At 48.0% G+C, this 25,589-nt stretch overlaps 1 protein-coding gene across 1 annotated transcript in view; it reads right to left on the minus strand.

The window, feature by feature from the left end:
* Med27 (mediator complex subunit 27) overlaps window positions 1–24,730 on the minus strand; it is a 190,152-nt gene extending 165,422 nt beyond the window's left edge. The window contains exons 1-2 of the mRNA XM_005346174.2: window positions 24,514–24,730; window positions 21,906–22,050 (exon numbers count right to left, since the gene is read on the minus strand). Coding sequence (XP_005346231.1) covers window positions 21,906–22,050; window positions 24,514–24,716 — 348 coding nt within the window. The 5' untranslated portion in view covers window positions 24,717–24,730. The remainder of the gene's footprint in view (window positions 1–21,905; window positions 22,051–24,513) is intronic.
* Window positions 24,731–25,589: the final 859 nt, after the last annotated feature.

Genomic DNA, 25,589 nt, shown 5'->3' on the forward strand with positions numbered 1-25,589 from the left:
TTTCTCACACCCCGTTATTCAGTCTCTAACAGACAGTGCTCATGTAGGACGTGAAGATAAGTCTTTCTATAGCTGCAGAGATCCCCAGGCGGTGCTGTCCTAACAGGAAAATGGAAGATTAGAGCTCTCAAACAAAAAGGTGACACCTGGCTAATAATTACGTTACAAGTCAATATGCCATTCCAACAAGAAATGAGAACACTGGGTCAGATGACCACCAATCCTCTCTTTAAAACTAGAATCCAAAGATCCTTCCCTGGGCCCACAGTGCTCAACTAAGCTGAAGCGGTGTGATCTCAGAAGTGCGGGGCCACCTTGTTCCACCACTATAGTTGGAAAACCCAACAGAGACACAATGAAGCAGGGAAAAGGGACCATGAGGCCCAGGAGAATCAAGACTCATTCAGGAGTTGCCATTAAAAGGAGTCCTACATGGCCTGCCCTTCAGTTCCATAAATGCCCAATAAATGTGCCCTTTACTAAAAGGACTTCGATGCATGTAAAGTGAGCCTCAGACTGCACACCTGACATAATCCTCAGCCAGCCCAGTCAAGCAGGAGTAGAGGGCTGGTGCCTGTCTGGGACAGGGGAGGGCAGGTGTGCACGGTCCAGACCTCCGTCATAGTGCTGCTTGGAAAAGAAGGCTATTTTGCCTTCCTCTCTGCATCCTCATCTGGCAACCCAACAGGAACTGCCATGCTCAAAGGACTTGATTCTTGATTCATGAGTCCCTAGGGATCAAAGGTTTTGATACTAGAGTGGGAAAGTCACCTTACTGTAAGCAATTGCTTCCCTGAAACTTGCACATTGAGTCACCACAAGCTAGGTGTGAAAATGCTGGTACATCTCCAGGAGGAACCACACCCACATTGTGTGTGGTGTTAGAGCATTCTCTTACACCTGTAGCCAGCTTCCTCCTGCCTAAAATAACCAGGAGTAACTTAGATGGGTCCTCATTCAGCCTTATTTAGGCTTGGATAAATATAAACCAACGAGAAGGCTGGATTTCGTTTCCTAGATACCAAATCAGCAAGTGACCTGCAAATTAAGCCAGGACCTGGGCTTTTCCAGCAGGTGGTCCCAAGTCAACAGACTTCCCAAATCTCTTTCCTCAGAGACTCAAATTGTCACCTTCTCCCTTTTCTCAGCTCCTACTTGATGACAGCAATGAAGACTGTGCTCAAGGTGGATGTAATGAGCACAGTAGAATGCACCCTCAGGAGAAAAACAGCAGCAATGACAAGCTTTCTTCGTGTGCTTGAGCGTGTGGATGTGTGACTCTTGATAGGAGTGCTAGAAGCTGAACCTGGGTCTTCCGGATCAAAGCAGTGTTCTTGATTGCTAAGCCATCTCTCAAGTCCCAACAATCTTTTTTAATATCAGGAATTTTGTACAGAAATGCTAAAAGGAAAAACCTTCTATTAAGCCAAGGGAAAAAGCTGAATGTGTCCATTTCAAAGCGAGGCATAGAAATGGCAACAGGAACTGTCCATCTCCTCCGTCTTCTCAGGCAATGTCGGCTTGGTCTCCCTCTTCCTGCTTCACAGAAGCAAGGCTCACTGGTCTCTTAGTTTGTAATCTGGGAGTTCAAGTGAAGGTCATTGAAGAACAACAGCAAAAAAGCCCACATCTTCATAGCTTCAGTGAAACTACAGGCAAAGCTAAGATTACACAGCCAACCCCACCATCACTAAGTCATAATTCACTTATCCTAAAACCTGACATTGAAATGTCTCCTGCCGTCGTGGGCTCTGAGAATTATCTGACAGTGGATTGCTTTCTCCAGTAGTTTCACAGAGGCACAAAAGATTGGCATGCCTTACAATCGGCAGCAGGAACAGTCAATAAAACAGAGCCAACTTTGTGAGTGTGCCCCCCCTCACAACCCCTCCCCATACTCACAAAGAACATAGAAACCTGCTCTAGCCCCATTCTGAAAATCCCACTTGACTCAAAGAATGAAGCAGCAGCAGCCAGCCACAAAACCACACTGCTGAGAGAAAAGAATTGAACTCACAGGCAAAGATAAAAGGACCAGTTCTCTGCCCATGAGATGTGACATGCGGGATCAGAATCCAAACCAGGGCTTTGCCGTTCTCAGGAGCTTTTAACTCAAACTCGGGTATTCACTTTGGAGAGCCTGCTATCTCAGGGAGGGCAAGAGAATATGAAACACTCTTGCAAAGACTTTAGTGAAGAGCTGTGGACCAGCATGGGGCTCGGGAGGGGAGACCAGCTTCCAGTTTAAACAGTAATTTGTGCATAATTATCCTTGCAGGTTGATACAAGATAGATTAAATAAATTAATCAAAGTACAAATTGTGCTGGCAAGCTCCAGTGCCTAGCTTCTCCTAAGGCCAATCTGCCAATGGCTCCAAGCTGTGTCTCAGTCACCAAATCAAAGCTGACAGGTGATGGGCTGAAGAGATGCAGTACCTCTGGAAGCTGGGAGGCAATCTGAGGGGCGGGTCCAGGGAAGGCTCTGCTGAGCCATGACAATGGAAGCCTTAAACACAAGATCCATTACAGCCTGCACACCCACAGCCATTTGCACATGACGGATGGAAATAAATCCTCGGGAAAGCAGCCATTAATGTGCCTTGCCCGACATAGCCTGAGAACCCTGTCTGCTTTTCGGTTCTGCTGGAAGACATGACTTCCCACACCCTACCTCCTCACCCCTGCAGGAGAACAATGGCTCAGGTCAATGTTCTCTGCATGGACATTCAGGAACACATCTCATCACCACACACTAAGAGCTAACATGCACATTCTTTACCAGTGTTAGCTCCTGGAATCACCACAAGACCCCAACACCACAAAAACCATTATGCCCCTACTTAAAGATGTGGAAACTGAGACTCGAGAGAAACCACACAGCCTGCCCAGGGTCATGAGTTGAACTTGATCTCCTTGCCAGGCTGCCTGAGGATATGGAAAGGACATGTTTCCAAGGTGTGAAAACACTAACAAGAGCAGTTAAAATGTTGATTTCCACTTTTTTTGACAAGTCTTGATTACTTTAAATGTGTACCTGGTACAAGGAGTCAGGCCTCTGCCATGAGGCAAGACTGCAAGTGATCTTGTGGCATTACAAGGACATTCGCATTGGCAATAAAGTGCAGGTGCCTGCAGCCTGCACCCACAAAACACAGATGGTCCTTCCAGAACCACCTTGGACATGTTAGCTCAGAAAGGCTTTCTCTGGCTGGGCAGTAGTGGCACATACTTTTAATACCAGCACTCAGGAGGCAGAGGCAGATGGATCTCTGTGAGTTCAAGACCAGCCTGGTAGACAGAGTGAGTTCCTGGACAGGCTCCACAGCTACAGAGAGAAACCCTGTCTCAAAAACCAACAACAACAACAAAAAGGCTTTCTCTGATACCAGCCAGAAGAACACCTGCGGAAAGTCACTGCACACTGCCAGGTGTTGGTCCACCCCCAAAGCAGTGGCCATGCTTCTATGGAACTTTCAGGACATTCTTTCCGGCTTCTACAGCACCTTCACTCAGTGCCCACCCCCAGCTCCGAGTGTCACAGCTCTGCCATTCATGTGTTGCCCAAGAGTCCATTTTCAGTATTTTGAAACATTCCCTCTATGTTTTCAGAGAAGAGTGTCCTGAAGTGTCCCCTCTCCTGACAGCTGTTGATGCTGTGGTCACCTTCATCAGCTAATGACCAACACCAGACCCTTCCTGTAGCATTAAGGTGCATCTAGGAGAAAAGCAAATGGTGGGTGCAAAGCCTGGGTAAAGCCTTGAAGGACACAGGATGAGCTTCAACTTTGGAAATGGGTTTTCTTTTTTTATTTATTTATTTATTTATTTATTTATTTATTTATTTATTATGTATACAATATTCTGTCTGTGTGTATGTCTGCAGGCCAGAAGAGGACACCAGATCTCATTACAGATGGTTGTGAGCCACCATGTGGTTGCTGGGAATTGAACTCAGGACCTTTGGAAGAGCAGGCAATGCTCTTAACCGCTGAGCCATCTCTCCAGCCCTGGAAATGGGTTTTCTAATAGAGAGAGGAAGTCAGGGCCAAAAAGACTAGGTCATCTTACTGCAGGACACTCGTGTTGTCCCTGCTTAGCCAGCCCTGTCAGAACCAGAAGGGATGCACTGATGGAACAGGAACCATGCCTACACCTACAGATTTGGGGTGGAAGATTTTTCTGTTTATACTTAGGCCAATAACAATTTAATTGTTAAATTAAGTTGATTTGTCACACTGTGTGTGTGTGTGTGTGTGTGTGTGTGTGTGTGTGTGTGTGTGTGTGTACATACACCTATGGAAGACAAAGACAACTCTGGATGTCATTCCTCAGGTACCCTTCACTTTGGTTTTTGAGATGGGATCTCTCACTAACCTAGGACTCACCAAGTAGACCAGCAAGCCTTGGGGAATCCTCCTATTTCTGCCTCCCTATCACTGAGATTCCATGTATGCACCACCACATTTGGCTTTTTCTACAAGGGTTCTGGGGGAGTCAGATTCAGGTCCTCAAGCCTGTAAAGCAAGCCTTTCACTGACTAAGCTGTCCCTGGCCTGATCAGCCATAGTTTTAAGTTATACTGTTGTGATTCAAACAGCCTAATAAATAGAACATACCATGTTAATCACTGTAAGATGTGCTCACAGGGAGCCAGGCGGTGGTGGTGGCACATGCCTTTAATCCCAGCACTCGGGAGGCAGAGGCAGAGGCAGGTGAAGCTCTGTGAGTTTGAGGCTAGTCTGGTCTACAAGAGCTAGTTCCAGGACAGGCACCAAAGCTACAGAGAAACCCTGTTTCGAGAAAAAACAAAAAACAAAACAAAAAAAGATGTGTTCACAGGTCCTGGCACATCAGCTACTTATCCTAAGCTCTGGGCTCAAAACAACCCTGAGTGTAGACTGTCTACAGGGGTCACATACAAGGTCACAGCCCAGTGAAGAAGACCGTGATCCCAGGTAGCAGGGCCCAGGGTCAATGCTGTAGCCCCATCTGGAACACCACCCCTCCCAATCTGAAAAGGTGGTAACCAGGTCCATGCTTCACAGCTGCACAGGGCTATGAGGTGTTTCTCTAACTTTCACTTTATCCTATCCAGCCCCTTTCCTTCTGCCTCAAAATAATCAAGACAGTTTGCCTTCTGTTTATATCCCCAAACTGGTTTAAAAAAAAAAAAAAAACAACTTTAATGTACATTATCCTTCAGGAAGCCTGACCCTGAGTAGAATGAATAAACCAAAGACAGGTCTCCTGCAGCATGTCAGAGAACCCAAACCACCAACAAGTGGGGCACACCTCTGCTCCCCATCTCTGTCTCTCAAGAAGGTGGGCATGATAACGTACTTTCCTAGCTCGAGGTGTTCCTGTTGGTTTATTTTCTTCTGATGAGCCTTGGTGGATACTGGAATATAAGTATGAACAGGCAGACATGGTCCCCGGTCCTGGTCCAGTACCTAGAGTTCAGTTGAGTCAGTTCATAATGACACTGTCATGGGGACAGCGGATGGCAGAGCTCACAGAGGGGTATCATCCCAACTTGGGGGTCAGAACTCTCCCAGTGTATGACTCTAAACAAACACACAAAACAGGGACCATGAGTCACATGAAAGGGAGAGATGGAGTCCACTGTATGACCAGACTTGTGTTCTGAAGGCACTCTGGGGCTGTATGGGGCAGACACGCTGGTACAGATTGCCGGCAAGAGGCGAAGGCTCACTCACAGCAGCAGACGCTTCCTGCCAGCCACCAAACTTCAGGTGCTGTCACTGTTCCTCTAAGACCAAATGGAAGGGGAGATTTACCAGAGAAGCTTCTGCTCCCCAGTGACATCCCCAAGGCTTTGACACTGTACCCGGACAGCAGGAATGCCCACTACAGCTGAGTGACTGGGAACGATGCTTCTTGACTTGGAGAGGACATAACAGGAAAGGCACACGAGACACCTAGCTAGGAAATTACTACATCCCGGCTTCATCTGCAGAGATCCCTGAGTACAGTGTTTCGGTCAAGGATTCCTGTGAACTGCCAGCAGGATGACGTGGTTGCCTGTCTGAGTACAGTGTTTCGGTCAAGGATTCCTGTGAACTGCCAGCAGGATGATGTGGTTGCCTGTCTGAGATGGGAAAACACATTACAGTCTCAATGTCTGAGTGCACCCAGATGATTAGAGCCAACCCAGCTGCTCTGTTTGAGCAAGGGCAGAGAGTGGTAGTCTCCACAACTCACTGCTGGCTCTTTAGATTGCTTTTGTTGTTGTTGTTTTTAATTTTGCTATCCCACTATGGTCATTTAAATGAGATGCCCCCCATAGTCTCAGGCATTTTAATACTTGGTCACCTGTGGTGGCTGTGGCCTTGCTAGAAGTAAGCAATGGGGCAGGCTTTACAGTTCCAAAAGACTTGAGCTATTCCAAATTAGCCCTCTCTGATTCCTGTTTACAATCCTAGATGCAAGCTCTCAGCTGCTGCTCCAGTTGCCTGCCGCCATGACTTCAAGCCACCATCCTGGACCATAACCCTCTGGAAGTCCCACATAAATCCTTCCTTCTGTAAACTGCCTTGGTCATGTCATCACAGCAACCGAAAAGTATCACAGACACCCACCTGAGCCTGAGGGTCACCTACGGGATATGGCACAGGGAAGACAGCTCAGGGCAGTGAAAGACCTACTGTATGACTATGACATGCCTGTCCGGTGCTAGGTGCATTCCCTCCTAGAAAAGAAGTCTCTTTAGACCTACCGTGTGTGTAAAGACAGTGAAACTACCCCAGTAGTTTAAACAGGAAAACGCACTTCTCCCTCTTCACACAAAATCCTTGGATGCTGGCCTACTTGCTTCCTCTTCACTGGAGAATGAGAATATAGTTTCTCTGGATGCTCAGGTGGCCCCAGCTCATCTCAGAAGCTGTGAACGACACACTGGCTTGAATGGATACATCAATTCAGGGAAGCAGGCTGAATTATAAAATGTGATTTTAAATGGAAAGGCAGGGCAGAGGCGATGGCTCAGTCAGTAAAGCGCTTGCTTAGCAGCACGAAAACCTGCTTCATCCCTAGAACCCACATTTTAAAAGCCAGGCACAGAGGCATGCACTTGTGATCCCAGACCTGGAGAAGATCCCTAGGGTTTACCAGCCCACCTGTGGGAAAACCTGACTAAAAAAAGTGGATAGTGCCTGAGAAACTACTTCCGAGGTTGTCCCCTGGCCTCCACACAGAGGCACGTGTGTATAGATACAAGAATGTGCATGCGCATACACACATACACAAACACACCACACCACACACAAATGGTGAGACAAGCAAACCTCCCACGGCGGATGACTGGATGGAGCACCAGATGGGTGCTGTATCAGTAATGGAGACCCCAGGTGGGGTGTTGAAATAGGGATAGAAGGCCAATGTACACATGAGCAAAATGACTCTTCAGGACTCAGCATCTGAAGGAGGTCTGAACTGACTCAGATGAAAAGACTCATCCCTACAACTACAGCTCGGCTCCCCATAGTCTCAGTTATCCACAATCAGCAGTCACAGTCTGGAAATGTTACATAGAAAATTCTAGAAATAAATAAGTTATAAGCTTTAAGTTACATGCTATTCTCAGTAAAATGGTTGTGGTAGTATAAATGAGAATGCCCCATAAGCTCATGTTTGAATGTTTGGTCCCCAGTAAGTGAAACTGTTTGGGGAGGATTAGGAGGTGTAGCCTTGTTGGAGGCAGTATCACTGGGTACAGGAATTGAGGTTTCAAAAGACTAACGCCATTCCCAGCGTGTTCTCTCTGCTTCCTGCGTACAGATCAAGATGTGAGCTCTCAGCTATTTCTGCCTCTGTGCCTTCACTCTGCCATCACTGACTTTACCCCTCTAAAACCATAAGCTCAATTAAATGCTTTCTTTCAGAAGTTGCCTAGGTCATTGTTGGGAATATTATTTTCAGGTGTGTGATTTTTTTTTTTACACTGCATTTGTTTAACTCTGTGAAGCTGTGTTACTTTGCCTGTCTAAAACGCCTAATGGTACTAATAAAGAGCTGAACGGCCAATAGCAAGGCAGGAGCAAGGATAGGCCAGGCTGGCTATAAACAGAAGGAGAAAGGAGGAAGAGGAGGAGCAACAGAAGAAGGACAGGAAGACATCAGGGGCCAGTTACCCAGCTACATAGTAAGCCACGGAAAAAGAAGTAAAGAAAGGTATACAGAAATAGAGAAAGATAAAAGCCCAGAGGCAGAAGGTAGTCAGGATAATTTAAGAAAAGTTGGCAAAAAATAAAAAATAAGCCAAGCTAAGGCCGGGCATTCAAAACTAAGAATAAGCCTTTGTGGTGATTTATTTGGGATCTGGGTGGTTGGCCCCTCAAAAAGCAAGAGTATAACACATCACACAACAGGTCATAGTGTTTCGTTACAGCCACTGAAACATAACTAACAGAGAGCTGCAGTAAAACCTTGGCCACTCCCCTCAGGATGGAAACCATCCTTTGACCCATGTCCGCACTGTATGCGCTGCCTGCCCATGAGCACGTCAGCAGCTGCCGTGGTTATGGGGTGACTGCTGTACTTACTTAATAACAGAGAAAGCACAAGATCAGTGCTGCTGCTGATCCAGACACGCCAAAGAAAAGCTGTAAAGGCTTTAGGTAAAAAAGACAAAATCTCTTAGATTAAGGGGGGGCAGAGCTGAAGTTTCTAAGATCTTCTACAAAGAATGAATCTCCCACCAATAAATTGAGACTAAGGAACCAGAATTCCACACTATGGTCGTACCACCTCCAAGTACAGGAAAGGTAGTCACAGGCATGGCAAGCACTTCCTTAGGGTAGCACAGACATGCAACTCTACGACTCAGTTCCACTAGGCCTTGAAGGGCCTCTCCGGCAGACATGAGAAGTATGTAGCACTGTTTGCTATGGTGTCACCAGCCCATGCCATGAAGTTGAGGGAAGTTAGACCAACTCGGCCAGGTTTAAAGCTGGTTGTGCAGGAAACTTAGTATGTGTGACGGTTTATCTGTCAACCTGACCAGGTGTGACTCACCTTGTGTCTGTGGGGACACTCTGCAGACTGGGGTCCTGACTGAACAGAATGGAGACGTGCGGAGCATCGCACTCCTCTCTCCCTGCTTCCTGACTGTAGGTACAATGTGAGCAGCTACCTCGCCACTGCTGCAGCCTTCTCCACCACGGTGGACTATACACCCCAACCGTGTGGGCAAATAAACTCACCCTTGAGTTGGCTTTGTTAGGTGTTTCGTCACAGTGAGAAAAGCAACTGTAACGGCATCCTAAAGTTGATCATGTTACCTTCTCCCTCTGGACACAGAAGACATACATTTAGTGCTCTCTTGAAATCAATGAGAACCCCTTAAAACAAGCGCAGCTTTGGGCTGGAACAGGCTAAGAGCTAACTAGTCATATGCTAAAGACCAATAAGCCAGTGTACAAGACAGCACTAGAGAGCTGCGTCTATATTATTCAGGGGCAGAATTAAAATGCAGCCAACTATACGAACAAGATAATATAAGATACCCAGACAGCAAGACAAATGCGCCTTTGTGTTCCAACAATGTTCAGCTATCCTCTGTGAGTTACGTCTCTCTGTGACAATCGGGAACAGTATGCTGAGCCATTTAAAGCTCCTGGCTAAAGAAAAGATGTGGAGAGAGACCAGCAGTGAGGCCAGAGTCATAATTAAAACCAGGAGTTTGGGGCACTGCACTCTTCTTCGTTAAGAGTGCTCAGCCCCAGGTGGGGATATGCATCGCCCTCATTCACCGTGTCCAGAGCAATGCGCGCACAGCAGGTGCCTCGACAGGAGTGCCCAGTTCATCTGCAACGGGCAGGTCGGGTGTGTCCTAGCAAAGAGTGTTCTGCCCTCAGTTAGGAACCAATTATGACTTAGTACCTTACAACAAGTGCGGGCTCTTTCTCACACAGCTGTTCGAGCACAGGCAAGCCTGCACACTCTCACCACACTGATTCCAACAATACACAGGCACTGGGGAGTTGAGCTCAGAACACTCCAGGTGGAGGGGGGGAGGGGAGGCAACACTGACAGATGACCAATGTCTGAGAAGCCTACTGACTGGAAACAGCAAATGACGCAATGTCACTCTCTAACCTAGAACACACAGGTGGGCGTGTATGGGAGAAGAGCAACTGACGGCTCATCAGCTCAGAATACTGTGATTCTTGTTGAAAAGGAAGACAAGAGGCTTTGGCACTTCCCTGGCAGTCATTCACTGGTGCTCCCTCTCATGTCGGGAGGTTAGCTGTAGGTATTGGGCAATCCAATTCTCCTTCATGGAGAGTCCCGGAACAAAAGTCAGTTGCTTGCGCAGACCCCCAACTTAATGTATCAGCAGCTGCCTCTCTAATGAGGAGGGGCCTAGGGCTGTTCTGCCCAGGACAGCCAAGGGGCTCTCTGACCACACCCACACCTGGGCTGGGTCTTGGCCTGCCTGTTAAAGGATCACAACCGTCACTGATGAGTCTCTCTACTTTGTCATGTGTCTGGACCGTGGCTCCCACCATTCTAACTGGGAAGAGGTACGGTGGCCTAGCTGATTGCTGAGCCCTTGGGGTCTCCTGCTCAGCTGAAGAGGCATAGCCCTTGAGTTTTCTTGAAAATATAGCAGGGTGAGTCTCGGTCACCAAGTGTCTACCAGATACTAGGTATCCAAAGGAACCCACAGTTCCAATCCTGTAAAAAAGGGGGCAAGACTGGACAAGCCTTAATACAGTGTGATCAGTGCAGCCACATAACGGTCAAAGGACAGTGACAGATGAGACTCTCTCCGCTTGCCTCTACAGGACAGAGGAGGGTTACACACGAATCCACCAGGCACCCCAGGCAGGGGCTGGCAGCAGCAGAGCACAGTCACAGCTTCAGCTTCCTCAGAGGGCAACAAATAACGCTGGCCATTTGAGAAAGCACCTCCAGCTCACAGGGCTGGAACAACTGTGGCTACACAACCAAGCCTGAGGATGGGGGAGAGAGCAGAAGTTCTGGTTTGCCAGGACCTGCTAGTTGAGCCAAGAGACCAGGGAGCTCCAGTCCCTGTTAAGTCAGCAAGAAGAGGCCCAGGCCGGCCCTGGCCAGGAGGAACTAACCCCAGCAACAAGCCTCTCCAGCCCAAGGAACTGCAGTGAGCTGCATCTCCCAAACAAATGAGGGACTGCAGCAAGGGAACACACACACCGGGAGAAAGGCCGAGAGCAAGTCCCGGAGCCAAAGGACAGTGCAGCAGGCAAGAGGCAAAATAGATGCACACTTCATCTCCCCAATCTGGCAGAATCCTGACTTCAGCCCCGAGGAGCCCCAAGAGCAGGGATGGCCGTGAGAGAGGTGGAGAGAGAAGGCGCTTGTTTCCACATCCACACCCCCTCCCACGGTCCTCTAATGAGCACGAGGAAATCTGCGGAAGGCCACGACGAGCGAAAGACAAAATCTACAGGGCAGAGAGGAGGACACAAAGCAAGTCAACAGCAATAACTTCTTTGAAATCCCATTGTGTGCCCTGCCCTGAGTTGGAGATGCCATCCATACACAGTTCTCATGAGACACTGAAAATCAACACAAAAGACCAGAAAGATCAGAACCACTCTGGAGATCAGTCTTGTGTCCAATACACTAAGACCCTACAGGCTTCAGTAACTGCCCGAAGTAGGAGCAGGCTTGAGGCAGAAAGGCAGTTAAGCAGGTATAGCGAGGTAAAAGTGACAATGGGACACCTAGCTGGATACACCGCAGGCTTTCAGAAAACAAGGAACAGAAAGACGAGCCCCAAGTGACCAAGACTTTTCCACAAAGAAACGGGACGGGAGATGGAAGAGCATGCGCAGAGGCCCTTGGTAGACTGCAATTCGTTCTATAAGATAAAATCCGCAAAAGAGCATCGGTGAGTGGGAAGCCAGAGCAGAACAATGAAGAATGCACACACTAAATGACACCGTGTCTAGGTCTTGCTTTAAAGCACTCTGGTCCTGCTGGGAGGGGGCGAGTGCATGCTAGTAATGCTAACACCCAGAAGACAAAGGCAGGAGAATTATGAAGCTGTGGCCAGCCCAGGCCCACAGTGTGACCTGACCAGCCCTACCCCTTCACCAAAAAGAAAAGCGTTCAGGACAGGATGAATGAAGCAAGACTGTAAAATGTTCTGAATTATCAAGCTCGGTTACCAAATGTCCTCGTTTGCTTTTCTGCTGCTGTGCTAAAACACCGAGTAAAAGCAACGAGGAGGAGGGGGAGTTTAATTTGACTTACAGGTTAAGTAAGTCTAGGGAAGCTGGGACAGGAACTCAAGGCAGGAACCAGAAGCAGAAACCACAGAGAAAGGCTGCTTCCTGGCATGCTCCCTCTGGCCTCCTCAATTGCCTTTCTTTGTTGTTGCTGTTGTTTGTTTGTTTTTTTAAAAAGGCAGTACTAGGCGGGGGGGGGGGGGGGGGGGGGGGGGGGGCGGTGGCGCACGCCTGTAATCCCAGCACTCGGGAAGCAGAGGCAGGCGGATCTCTGTGAGTTCGAGACCAGCCTGGTCTACAAAGGGAGTTCCAGGACAGGCTCCAAAACCACAGAGAAACCCTGTCTCGAAAAAACCAAAAAAAAAAAAAAAAAAGACAGTACTTCTCCGTGCAGACGCCGCTGTTGCTGAACTCACTTTGCAGACCAAGGTGACCTAGAACTCAGAGCTCCATCTGTCTCTGCCTTCCAAGTGCTGGGATTAAAGGCGTAAGCCACCATGCCCAGCTTCAACTATCTTTCTTATATAGACCAGGCCCACCTGCCTAGAAATGACACTGCCCACAGTAGGCTAGGCCCTCCTACATCAATTATTAGTCCAAAAAAATGTACCATAGACATGCCCACAGGCCAATCTGGTGGAGGCAATTCTTCAGTTAAAGTTCCCTCTTCCCTTCCGGGTATGTCAAATTGTCAGCTGCAGCTATGACAAGAGTTATGTAATTCTTATTTCTGTGTATGTGAAATTTTCTTTTGTTTCTGCAGGAAGAGGAGATGGAAAGGACTGAGGAGGGCAAGTGGGAAGTAACGTGAGTCACCTGGAGACCACAGACGGAAGCCAACTCAAGTCACCATCAGAGCGACTCTCACAGGCAGGACTGCCAGGACCATTTCTCAGAAACTGAGGCTGGGTAACACTCAGCTTCCTGCGCACTGTTGCTAGAATGCTTTCATACCAACAATGGGGCTGGAATCATTCCCCAGGGATCACTGGAGAATGACAGATACCGTGCTGTGAAATCTGGAGCACACAAGTTCACTAGAGAGGAGATGCCAGAGACAGCAGCTGAGCACGGCCCTTAGCAGCAGCCTGAGGAGAGGGTGGACAGGATGGTACAAGGGTGGACAGGATGGTACAAGGGTGGACAGGATGGTACAAGACGGCCACAAGAGATGTTGGTGGTTGTGAAAGCTCCAGCACTCACGCTAATGCAGGGCCTGTCCATAATGCTAGGTCCCACCATGAGGAGCAGGGCTGGCAGTGGAGCAAGACTTTCCATCTGGACTGCATGTCTGTGAGTCCCAGAGTAGCAAAGGACAAGTGTCTTTCTTGTGGGCACTGTGATAGACAGGAACGATCTCAGGGGAGTCTAGGATGGAAGAGGTAGGCGTGGTGGTTGGGTGATGCATGAACTGCGGCGCTAATGAGATGGCCCAGAAAGAGCGGAGCAATGAGAAGAAGCACTATCTTACGGCTCTGCTCCAGCCTGCCCACCAGGAAGAGACAGGGGAACAAGAAACAACCCCAATTCCCTGTCTACACAATGACATGCTTCCCTCCCACCCACTGCACTGAGGCTGAGGAGAAATGACATGGACAGTGCAGGGAAGGAACAATCTACAAAAGGCTCTGGACTATATATAAACCGCACACCCCTTCAGTCCTGCAAAGGCTAGCAAAGCTGGGAGTACAGCTCAGGGCAGAGTGCTTGCAGAATGTGCATAAGGCCCCAGGTTCCATCCCTAGCACTGCAGAAACAAAGGTGCGGAGCAGGAGTAAAGAAAAGAAAGCCACAGGTCTGTTACAGAGCTGCAGCTGCCCACGGATAGTCCAGCTCTGGGTCACAGAAACAATAAGGTGACCATTTTCACAAACCACAACTAATAAGAACATTGAGATGTGGACTGGCCTGAAGCCTTGGGCTAGAAACCATTTCCGTTATGGGGCATCACCTGACTCTCATTAGCATTTATACGGGCGCACTGCAAGAGCCAAGGCTCTGGAGAAGCTTTGCAAGGTAATTTTCCACTGAGCCCTCAAGGCTGCCTTGCTCTGCCACTTGCTTGGAGCATGGACGGCAGCTCCCCATGCTTCAGAAGAGAAGAGCGGGGAGAGGTCCTCTCCAGCCCCAGGAAGCGTTCCGCCCTACACACAGGCAGGCATCAATATTGCCACTGGGCCTTTCAGGGTCAGAGCAGAAAGGGCCTTCCAAGCACAACCAGCCCAACCCCTCAGTCAGCCTGTGGAAGCCCACCGGCATCAGATGGCACAGGAGCCACGTGACTGCTCACCATCTAGTCACCACAATGGGTTGTTACCCTGGTGACAACTCTGAACCAGTAGCTGCCCAGAAGGGCACAAAACTCACTTGATCATAATGCCAGTGACTTACTAGGAATAATCCAAATTCTTCTTTCCAAATTGGTCTTTGTGTTCAACCTGTTCCTACAGCAGTAGGCAGGCACACAGCATCCCCTGAAGCAGAGGACCATGGGAGCAATCACAATTCTAAACTCCATGACAAGAGGTCTTTCTGAATCTCCAGGTGAATCTTCTATGGTTTGGACACTGGGGTCTGCTCGACTGGGCTCAGAAAGAAAATCCCTGTGGCCTTCTCATCCCTCTCTGTGGCTTCTTCTAAGGAAGCTCTCCATACCAGTATGCCTCACAATTAACAACCCTTCACCAAACTCCCAATACCTCACTCTACACCCCAGGTTTTACAAGGAAAAACCTGACCCTCATACTAACTTACACTCATGTGTGATGAGTTGCTACTCTTGCTCAGGTACTTTGAAGACCTTCCGGAGACAATACAAACATAATGGTGGGAGATCTGGTGACAATGACAGGGACAGGGAGGCCAGAGCATCCTGGGAGTCTCTCCTCATTGCTGCTTATGTATTCAGTACCATCAGCCCTACCTTATCACTTAGACCTCCTAATCATCTCTCTGAAACATGCCCAACTTAGAAAGCTAAGGAGAAAACCAGGAAGGTTAGTCTCACACCCTGAGGTAAAGGACTGTGAACTAAGGTGCTCAGGCCCTGAGTTCACACATGTGAGCACACAGCTGCACAACTGTACACGCCAGATGCACATGCATGTGCACACGACCATGTGCTGTGCACAGTCACCATTCATTCAACACTTACTATGTGGGAGTTAGCTAAGGACAGTTTTGGCTTTTATTTTGTCATCTGAAGATGAAAGCCAGAACCTCTTATATGCTAAAACAGTTGGACGATCTACTACTGAACTACATGCCACCATCAACAGTCAATGCATTTTAAAGACATTATCTCTACTTCACCAACACTATGATACAAACCCTAGTTCTAGCCTCATTTCAGTCAGGACACCCCCACTCAGGAAGTTTACCACTTAGCCAAGGCACTGGGTGAGCACAGAGCTGGATCAGAACCCAGGCAGCCTGACTCTAAAACCTGCATCCAGGCCTGCACAGGTCCAAGCCTCAGGACATGTGGAGGGCCAGCAGGGTGCTTGGATGTCGGTTTCCTGTTCAGTAGTGTTGCTATGCAGTCTGTGATGCCTCCCATGAAACCCCTCCTATAGGGAGGTGTAGGTCCGAGGCTAACTACACAGTCAATACCAGTTGTTCCACTCTGCCAGCAGGTGGGCATGTGACAGTAGGTGCCATGAGGCCAGGTTTGGGAGAAAGCACCTGTAATACTGGTACCTAACACCTTTCCCAGAATAGTACCAGGTACCATAATAACAAATATTTAGGTAACTGTTATCCCATCATCACCTGTGTGAACTTGTGTCCTTAAACATGTCAGATATGCACAGAAAATAGTCGGGGCCTGGTCTATTGGCAAGGAAGACACTAGAACAGAAATTATTGATAGGAAAATGGCTCAGTCAGTAAAGTGTCTGTCAGGCAAACACAAGGACCTGTTTGTACCAGTGTCCTAGTTACTCAACAATTTCCATAGCTTAGAGTCATCTGAAAGGGGAGTCTCAACTGAGGACTTGTCCAGATCAGACTGGTCTATGGGAAGTTCTGAAGGGGACAGTCTTGATTGTAGGAGTATTGAGAGCACAAAGGTCCTTGCACCCACAGATAGCTATGGAAACAAGGAATATTAATCACATAGGGTTGTCTTCCCCAAAGGAAAAAATGAAAACCCATTTTCCACACAGAAGGTTGGGAGTGGATATTGTTAATGACCACATGATCTTTGCTATCTGTACCAGACCAGACACAAAGCCTCAGAATGTTTATGCCAGCTCCTCCCTCCTTAGACCTTTATTTTTAGCTTTATCAGTCAACAGAACTCATCCTTAGGGGAGCTGTCACACACAGGTCCTTTATAGCCTGCTGACCTCTATGCTATAGAGGCCACACAGATCCTAGGCCCTTAAGCTATAGAACCCATCTTCATAGTCACATGTACTTTGAATTTCAATGTAATTATGCCTCCTAGTGCATAAGAGATTATATTATACCAGGAAGCCTTTTTTCCAAAATTGTACCATGTCAGACTCTCTAGAAGTTTGAACTAGTACCAACTAAGCCAGGCTGAGCCAAGTTTCCCTTCTTGCCTCTCATTGTTCATTTCTCTGCTAGCACTGATGCTTGCAGGGACCCCCACATAAGAAGGCCCCATCCACTGTGGTAGCACAAGCCCTAGCTAGGTGATCCTGAATTATATAAGGAAGCTAGCTGAGTACAAGCTAGGATGGGAGTCAGCCAGGAACCAACATCCTCCATGGTTCCTGCTGTACTTTGTTGGCTACGAGGTGAGTCCTTGGTCAGAGAAATTGCTGCGTGGAATAGTAAGCCTTCAAGTTCCTGCCTCAACTCTCCTCAGGGACAGGTGAGTAGAGAGCTAAGCAGATTAAAGCCTTTCCTGACCTAAACTGCATCTGCCCCTCAAATGCTGGGATTAAAGGTGTGCACCACTGCAGCAAGCCTAAAACCCTTCTTTTAAAAATAAAACATTAGGCCACGCGGTGGTGGCACACACCTTTAATCCCAGCTCTTGGGAGGCAGAGGTAGGCGGATCTCTGAGTTTGAGGCCAGCTTGGTCTACAGAGTGAGTTCTACAGCCAGGGATACACAGAGAAACCCTGTCTCAAAAAACAAAAAGTGAACAAACAAATAAATAAATAGAGCATTGAATCAGATGTGGCAGTAAAACACCTTTAATCCCAACATTGGGAAGGCAGAGGATCTCTGAGTTTGAGGCCAGATTAGTGTTCAAAGTGACTTCCAGGACAGCCAGGACTATTACACCAAGAAAACCAAAAATAAACAAACAAACATTAAAGATGTTAGAAAAGTAGAATGAAGAGGGGAGGAGAGAGGGAGGCAGCAACAGCATCTTGGTCTGTTGGTCTTTCCCAACTCAAGTAGTTGGAGTCTTTGCTACTCCCAGTATCACCGAGGAAAAGCAAAATCATGGTGGGTTCGTCTATGCCGATGCTGTGAGCCCTCCCCTAGTTCTTGTTGGTGAATCTGCAGGCTCAACCAACTCCTAGTGGAAAATACAGCTCTTATACTTAACGTCTACAGGCTATTCCTTGTCATTACTGTCTGGGAAAGACCGTGCAGCAGCCATCCACATAGTAACCACATGGTACTGGGTAGCATGTCACCCAGTGACCATGTGACGCACATGGGAGAAGGTGGGCATGGTAGTGCATGCTTACATTCCAGCTACTCAGGAGGCTGAGGGAGAAGGATCACTTGGCAGATGCCTCAGCAACACAGCAAGAACCCATCTCCAAAAGCACAGAAAGAAAGAAAAGGCAATGTATACAGTTAAATGCAAATACGGCATCATTTTATGTGAGGGACTTAAGCATCTGTGGACCTTCTAACTTCAGGCACAGGAGTTGCTGGGATCAAACTCCTGCTGGGACCACAGAGGGTTTTACACAAAGCAGCCTCTGCCACAAACAAGTGAAAATCATCAATGCCTGAAATTAAAAGGCTGGTGACAGGAGGCTGGAATCCTCAGAAAGGGACCTTCAGGACAAGTTCAGTCTCTCATATCTGAGCATGACAAGTGACAAAGTCTACACTGACTACAGCAGGGACAGTGCTGATGCCAATTATTTTCTGCCCAAGTGGAGAGAGCTTGTCACCCTTCTGCTGAACAATTACCTATAGGTGCATCGGAGTCAGAAGCTCAGCTCTTTCCTCGAATCAGCATGGGGAAAGTGCTGCTCACAGCGATTTGACACCATTTCCGTAAATTAGATTAATCTTTGAATGTGTTATTCTAACAATTATGCCAACTACCATGCAATTAATATTCCAACTGACTTTACAAAAATTAGGAAAATTCCTCCAAAGAAAATGAGTAGTGATTGACATGCATGAGACCTTTCTATGGCCACCAGCACAGGAAGCCCACCACGAAATGGGTGGTGTCCAAGCCTTTTCCCGCGCCCTTCCATTCTCAGCACAGCACAGAAAGCTGACATGGGCAAGATACCCACCTCCCTTCACACATTGCTGCACACACTGCTTTAAATTCCTTGGATAAAATGATGAATGGTGAAGGCTTAGCAATTAAAATCTCTTCTCATTTACAGAAGCAAGAAAAACACATAATTAATGATTGGCCTCTTGCATGTCAACAGCTGAAAATGAGAATACTAGTTTCTTTCCTAAGGCTATTTCTTTAGTTTCTTGGAAAACTATACATAAGGTACCCTCACCCTGGCTTTCTTCATCCCTTTCTGGTTTTATGGCTCCCATAATCCTAAATCTTTCCCTGAGTCATGTCCTGCTACAGAAGTCAAGTCTCCTGCAGCCTAGCCACAGAGCATTCATACAGTTCAGAGCCAATCCACAAACAGCTTGAGCAGCAAAGAATGCAACAGCTGATTAGTAATGTCTGCCCTGGAAGAAAGTCTGAAGACCCACATACAATGTATTCCCTAACTTTTGATAAACCATGGAAATGCACGCACACTGAATAAAATATCACATGAATTTCTAAGATGTGGCCAAAGGGGAGAAATGTTTTCTAAGTTGAAAACTTAACCATCAAGTTTCAGGGGAAAACAAACAAACAGCAACCAAACTCAAACTGTAGTCCAGCTGGGAGCTATGACAAGGCCGGTTCCCAGGGCTTCATTCTGCCTGGCTCTAACACAGGAAGTTGAACTCTTCTGCTGGTGACACAGGGACCAGTGAGGACACTGTGGCTTTATAAGCCTATCACCACATCACTGCGCATCAGGCCCACGCCTAAAGCCTCCAAAGCTCTCCAACAGCGACTATAGGATTTAATCTATGACAAGCTTCCATAAGATTTTAACCTGTAGCATCTTAAGGCAAAGATTCCAAACACACATATTTATTTCCTTAATAAAAATTTTCCCCTCCTTAGGACAAAGGCAAGGGCCAGGACTTGTTTTCACAGTCAGCCAATCTAATTCCTTAAGTTATGAAAGTAGCATTGTTCAAACATAAGTTGCCATCACTTCAATGAAAGACTAGGCATCTCTGTCACCCAGCCCAAAGGATCCCACTAAAAAGCTCTCATTGCTCGGGCTCTCCGCCCATGTAACACAGCAATAGGATTTCCTCATCCAAACACTGGATTTTCTAGGAGTCGAGTCCAGCCACGCATCTGCTGACCGGCTTCCACCCACTCACCAGGCACACCCCCCAGGAAAACCAGAAAGCTTCCACAGGGCAGACTAGAAAGCAAGGGGCTCTGGCCCCAGCAACTGCCACTGTTTCTGCCTGGTGCCTTCTGCTCTGGGTGGGTATGTTTAAGTGAGGGCTGTCACCTCCCCACCAAGCTTCACAGGTGAGAGGGATTATCCTCAGCATAGTGATGATCTGTTAAGAGCTGGAACCTGCCATGCAGTGGTGGCACACACCTTTAATCCCAGCACTCAGAGGCAGATGGATCTCTGTGAGTTCAAAGCCAGTCTGGTCTACAGAGCTAGTTCCAGAACAGGCTCCAAAGTTACAAAGAGACTCTGCATGGAAAAACCAAGAGGTGGAACCTATTAAGAGGTCCTTATCCCTAGGTCAACCAGGGACAGCAGCCTCTCTGACCTCCTGTCTGGCAATGAGCTCTGTCCTTCCTACATGTTCACCTACTGCTATGATACTCTCTGCCATGAAATCCTCTTCAGAATCAAGCCAAGGCAGCACCCGACCTGGCATCTCTAAAACCAAGGCCTAAATAACTGTCTCTCCTCTATAAAGCTACTCCACCTCAGGTACTTCCTTACAATAATGAGAACAGACTAGCACAGTCTTCTTTTAGGAAATGGCCCTCACCAACACCAAGGAAAACCACCCCAATGAGCCAAGCTAAGACTCCCGCTCACTGATCCAGTTAACCCTCTCCAAGGCACCCACCGCACAGGGCCGAGCAGTCACTGGGAGCTCTCTGGGCATAAGGATGCAGAACTCTGAAGCTGTTAGACAATCCCTCCACTAGGAGAGTCTCAGAGCAACAAAAGCCAGCAAGCCCTAAGCAGCACCTAAGTGGCACAGCTATGCACACGTTAACCTTCAAAAGCTCAGCTTCGAAACGGAGTTAGTTCCCTGACTGTTCATTTTACTGATCATTTTTGATGTGCCAAAGTTTCCTCCAACTCCAGGGTGGGTTTCTATACCTGGCACCACAGAATTTGGGGGAAAGGTCTTAAAAGCCAAATCAATATATTCAGAGTCAAAATTCTTTCAGTCCCCAGAGAAAATCATCTTCCTGAATCTCCAGCTCACTCCAAAGAAAACACTAAAATAAGCCCACCGGAGAAATTCTAAGGCAAAAAAAATGACACAGCAGAAAGACTATCAAGGCTCATCTGTCTCCCAGACACAGGGAGAGCACAGGAGAGGAAGGGCGAAGGGTGGACCTGGAGGAGTATAACCATTCACAATCAACAGGTCTCCAAACTTGTCCCTCAAGTATGCGCCAGTTTCTCGTCAGCAGGAAAACACACCACACACAGCAGACACACAAAAGAAACTCACAGGCCAGCAAACTGCTTAGGGTTTGGAAGCCCAGTGGTTCCTGTTATTCTAGACAAATGTTGAGCTCTCTTCCGGCTTTCTGGAGAGCCACACCATGGGCCTGCCCACTCAACCACATGACAACAGTCACACTGTAGCACACGTTCAGATGTGTGTAGGAGACAGTGGAGCATCCTTTAACCAACAGCACTCTCCTGACAGTCTTCCACCGTGACAGAAAAGACAATGCGAGGCTGCACAAATGTGGGCAGCTAAGCCCTCCCATCGCCAGTCTTTCAACTTCTAACAGTGAAGGCCTCCTGATAAACTGAGGAAAGCTAGGACAGATTCACCTTCCTCAGGCACACACCACAGCACACCTTCTGTAGCAACACAACACACTGTATGTAACACACCATAGCACACCACACTACATGGACCATGCAGGGTTCCATAATCTGCTCTCCACACCAATCTCCAGGCTAAGTACCTCTGATCTAGGAACCCTTTCCAAATGTAACTACAGGATCATCATTATCAACTCCAAAGGCTTCAAAGGGATGAAATAGCACTTATAGAAAACCCTAAAATTCCAACTCTATAGCTCATGCAGATTCCGAGATGCCAAAGAGAACTTGCTTTCAAGCTCGGCATTTCTGGGAGAAACACTGGGCTTCGCTCTCTTGGCTCCTTCTACGGCCGCCTTACCTTGTTGGACCATTTGTAGGCTTGCAGAAGTTGGCTGTAGAGTGGAGTTTTGTCCTGCACAGGATCCAGGCTTAACAAGCCGCTGTTGTGAAGAGGGTGGTTCTCAGATGGCTTGCCTACCAGATTGCTCAGACGTTCCAGTTCACTAAAAGTAAAAAGAGACACAACATAAACCCGAGTCTACTTCACTCCATCAGAGTCAAGCACACTGTTCAAGGCTGGTGCCACCACACGTCTCTTAAGAGCTTTAGAAAAAGACTAGGGACTAACAAGAGAATGCCTGAGAGCTGTCATTTCAAACATACAGTGGAAACCAGTCACGGAGGCCCAGCCCTTTAATCCCAGCACTGGGGAGGCAGAGGCAGATGGATTCATGATAATTTGAGACCAGCCTGGTCTACATAGCAAGTTCCAGACCAATCAGGGCTACACAATGAGACAAACAAAACAAAACAAAACAAAATGTAGGTGTCTCATGCCATTCCAAAAGGAAACAAATCTAAGGGGACAGAGAAACGGAAGGTTTCCCAGAAGTCAGGGTTTAACAACTCAGATTCATCTAGAGAGGAGAGCAGACGGTCAGGGACCTTGCACTGTGACATAAAACTACCTCTCATTCAGGATTTCCAGACCCACGTGCTGATCACTCCATTTGGCAGAGCAGCAAGTACCTGAATAAATCATGATTATTTATCATTTCACGTTGGGATAGATTTGTGCAGGAAGCTTCACAGATGGCAAAGCTTTAGCAAAACAAAGAGATAAAATAAACAAAGGGAATGGGAAGACACCATCGAGGGGCTGTGTCAAACAAACGCACTCAGTCTAGCAGGGGAACTAGGGAGAAGCCTGGGAAAGTGGGCTAACAGGGAAGCCACACACTCCATGAGTGGATTCTGAGGACATGGCCCAGCTGCCAACAAGCCTCTGTCAACCACTCCCATGCCGCAACCAATCTAGACCAATCAGCCACCATCTTCTTGTCAACATCGCCAATGTTTCTACAGTGAAAAGCCACTAGAAAGCCACCCACCAGAAATCCCCCACTAGAAAGCCAGAGGGGGAAAGTGAAATGAAGTGGGTGTGATGGTGATGGGGGTGGGGTATCACCCTCAAGCAGGGCAGGAATTACCTGTTGCTGACACTGCAATCAACAATGTGTACATGTGCAATCTAAGGGATATGGGTTATAGGGGTTACCACTTCCTCCTCCATCCTGCCAGACCAAACCGGGGGGTGTGGGGAGTCCTGGGGCTTAGCTGAGTAGTGAAGAACTTGCCTGTCATGTGCAAGAACCAGGCGCTGTGGAGAAACATGGGATGGGAGAAAGGAATCCCAATCTGTCCAGAGACTCTAAGTGATTAGCTCACCAAATGCTGCTCCTGTTAAGGGCAATTTCAGAAATAGAAGGTCGAAGTCTTTAAATTCTAACCTTCTAAGACAAGAAAAGAATACAAGTTCAGGCAAACAAGAAATACCTACTAAGCTGGGCGTGGTTGCACACACCTTTAATCCCAGCACTCAGGGGGCAGAGGCGGGTGGATCTCTGTGAGTTCTGGTCTACAATCCAGTTTGAGGATATGATAGCCAAGGATATACAAAGAAATCCTGTCTGGGGTGGGGGTGGGGCTACTATGGACCAGGTATCTGACAAATGTCCTCTCAGTTAATTTTCTCTGTGTAGCCCTGACTGCCTTGGAACTGTTTCTGTAGATCAGGCTGGCCTCGAACTCACAGAGATCTGCCTGCCTCTGCCTCTTGAGTGCGGGGGGGGGGGGGGGGGGGGGGGGGGGGGGGGGGTTTAAAGGCGTGCGCCACCACCACCCGGATCAGTTAATTCTTAACACACTAATGAAGTAAAAGAAGGGGTCTTATAAGAACAAAAGTAAATATGTAATCAATCCCCAAGACCACAAATTAAGAAGTATTAGGGATAAGATGCTCCTATGCCTTTTCCACTGCAGTGGGCTGAGTCCTCTGAAACTGTGAACCCAGATAAATCCTTCCTTCTTAAAAATAGGATAGGCATGAGGAATTTGCCTAGTTGACGGATGTGAGATTAGGTCTCCGTTAAGAAGGAGCTGAACAAAAGGAATGAAGGTGAAGTGCTGAGGAGAAATGGAAAGAGGCAAAAAGGTAACAGGGGGTAGTGTTCGAGAGTGTGGTGAGGTAGAACCGATGAATTCCGGCGGTGAGGATGGGAATTGGAGCTCGACCGACCGGTACTAAACTGAGCCAGCAACAGCGTTAACGGGTAGTCTGGCCAGATGCGATGGTGCCCAGGGGCCTACAGGTAAGAAAACTGGTAAGATCAGTGAAGTGGACGTTCCTGCAAAGAGCACGTTTCCTCGTCAGAATGCGACCGCCACAAAGGAGACCGAGGACCGCAGAAGACAACCAGAACCAAATGGCCAACAGAACGAATACTAGGTAACGGGACGAGGGACAAGGAGTCCCTGAGAGGCTGGTAGGGACCTGGGGACAAACGAAATAGACAGTGGAAACACGACAAGGAAGAGCAGCCCGTGTCTGGAAAGACTGACGTGGGATCCCGGCGGGATAGGTGCCAGGAGGGTCCTCGACCCGGATTCCTTCAGCCAGTACCTACTTGAGGTCCCGGTTGACCGAATGCAAGTTGTCCTGAAAGTGCGCGATGAAGGCCTTCTCACGGCCCTCCAGCGTCTCCTTGTTGCGCATGCCATCCTTAAGGCAGTCGAACACCCTACTCACGCTGGAGCGTAGCGCCTGGATGGCATTGATGGCCTGTGAAAACGCCTCCAGGTTCACCCCAACGCTCAGCACGTCCGCCATGTCGCAGCTGCCACAGCCGGCTTTCGGGAACCTGCAGCCTGAGCGGCGCGCGGCACTTTCTGATGACGTTGTCCTGGGAGGGTTCTGGGATGTGTAGTTTGAGACGTGCCTGGCTCTCCTGTGAGCGCCAGTGTACACCTTGGAGAATAGCGCCAGTCTGACTAAATGAGAGGATTGGCCACGAAGTGTGATCTCCGGGTGGAGAGTCAGGTTGTCCCCGCCTTTTGCTGGATGGTGAATGACAAAGAAATAGAGAAACCGGGCGGTGAGGGTGCACGCCTTTAATCCCAGCAGGGAGACAGAGACAGGTGGATCTCTGTAAATTCGAGGCCAGCCTGGTCTACAAGAGCTAGTTCCAGGACAGGCTCCAAAACTACACAGAAAAAACTCTGTCTCAAAAATAATAATAATAATAATAATAATAATAACAACAATAATAATAATAGACAGCATAAACCCCCCAAAATTGAAAGTGGCATCTAAATGAGATGTTTGTCTTCCATATTCATAGCAACCTCATTCACAATAGTCAAGTGTGGAAGGAGCCATGTGTCCACAAACATAGGCGGATATGCAAAATGAGATTATGTATGATAGAAAGTATATATACTGTGAGACCAAAACAGGAAACGTGTCCCTGATAGGTTAAGGGCTCGGTTTGCAGTTAAAACAATTAAGAATAAGTTCCTAGCTGGGCAGTGGTGGCACACGCCTTTAATCCCAGCACTCGGGAGGCAGAGGCAGGAGGATCTCTGTGAGTTCAAGGCAGCCTCATCTACAGAGTGAGTTCTAGGACAGCCAGATCTAAATCCTGTTGAGAGAGAGAGAGAGAGAGAGAGAGAGAGAGAGAGAGAGAGAGGGAGGGAGGGAGGG

This window comes from Microtus ochrogaster, chromosome 4, assembly GCF_000317375.1.
Source record: "Microtus ochrogaster isolate Prairie Vole_2 chromosome 4, MicOch1.0, whole genome shotgun sequence".
Classification (NCBI taxonomy): domain Eukaryota; kingdom Metazoa; phylum Chordata; class Mammalia; order Rodentia; family Cricetidae; genus Microtus; species Microtus ochrogaster.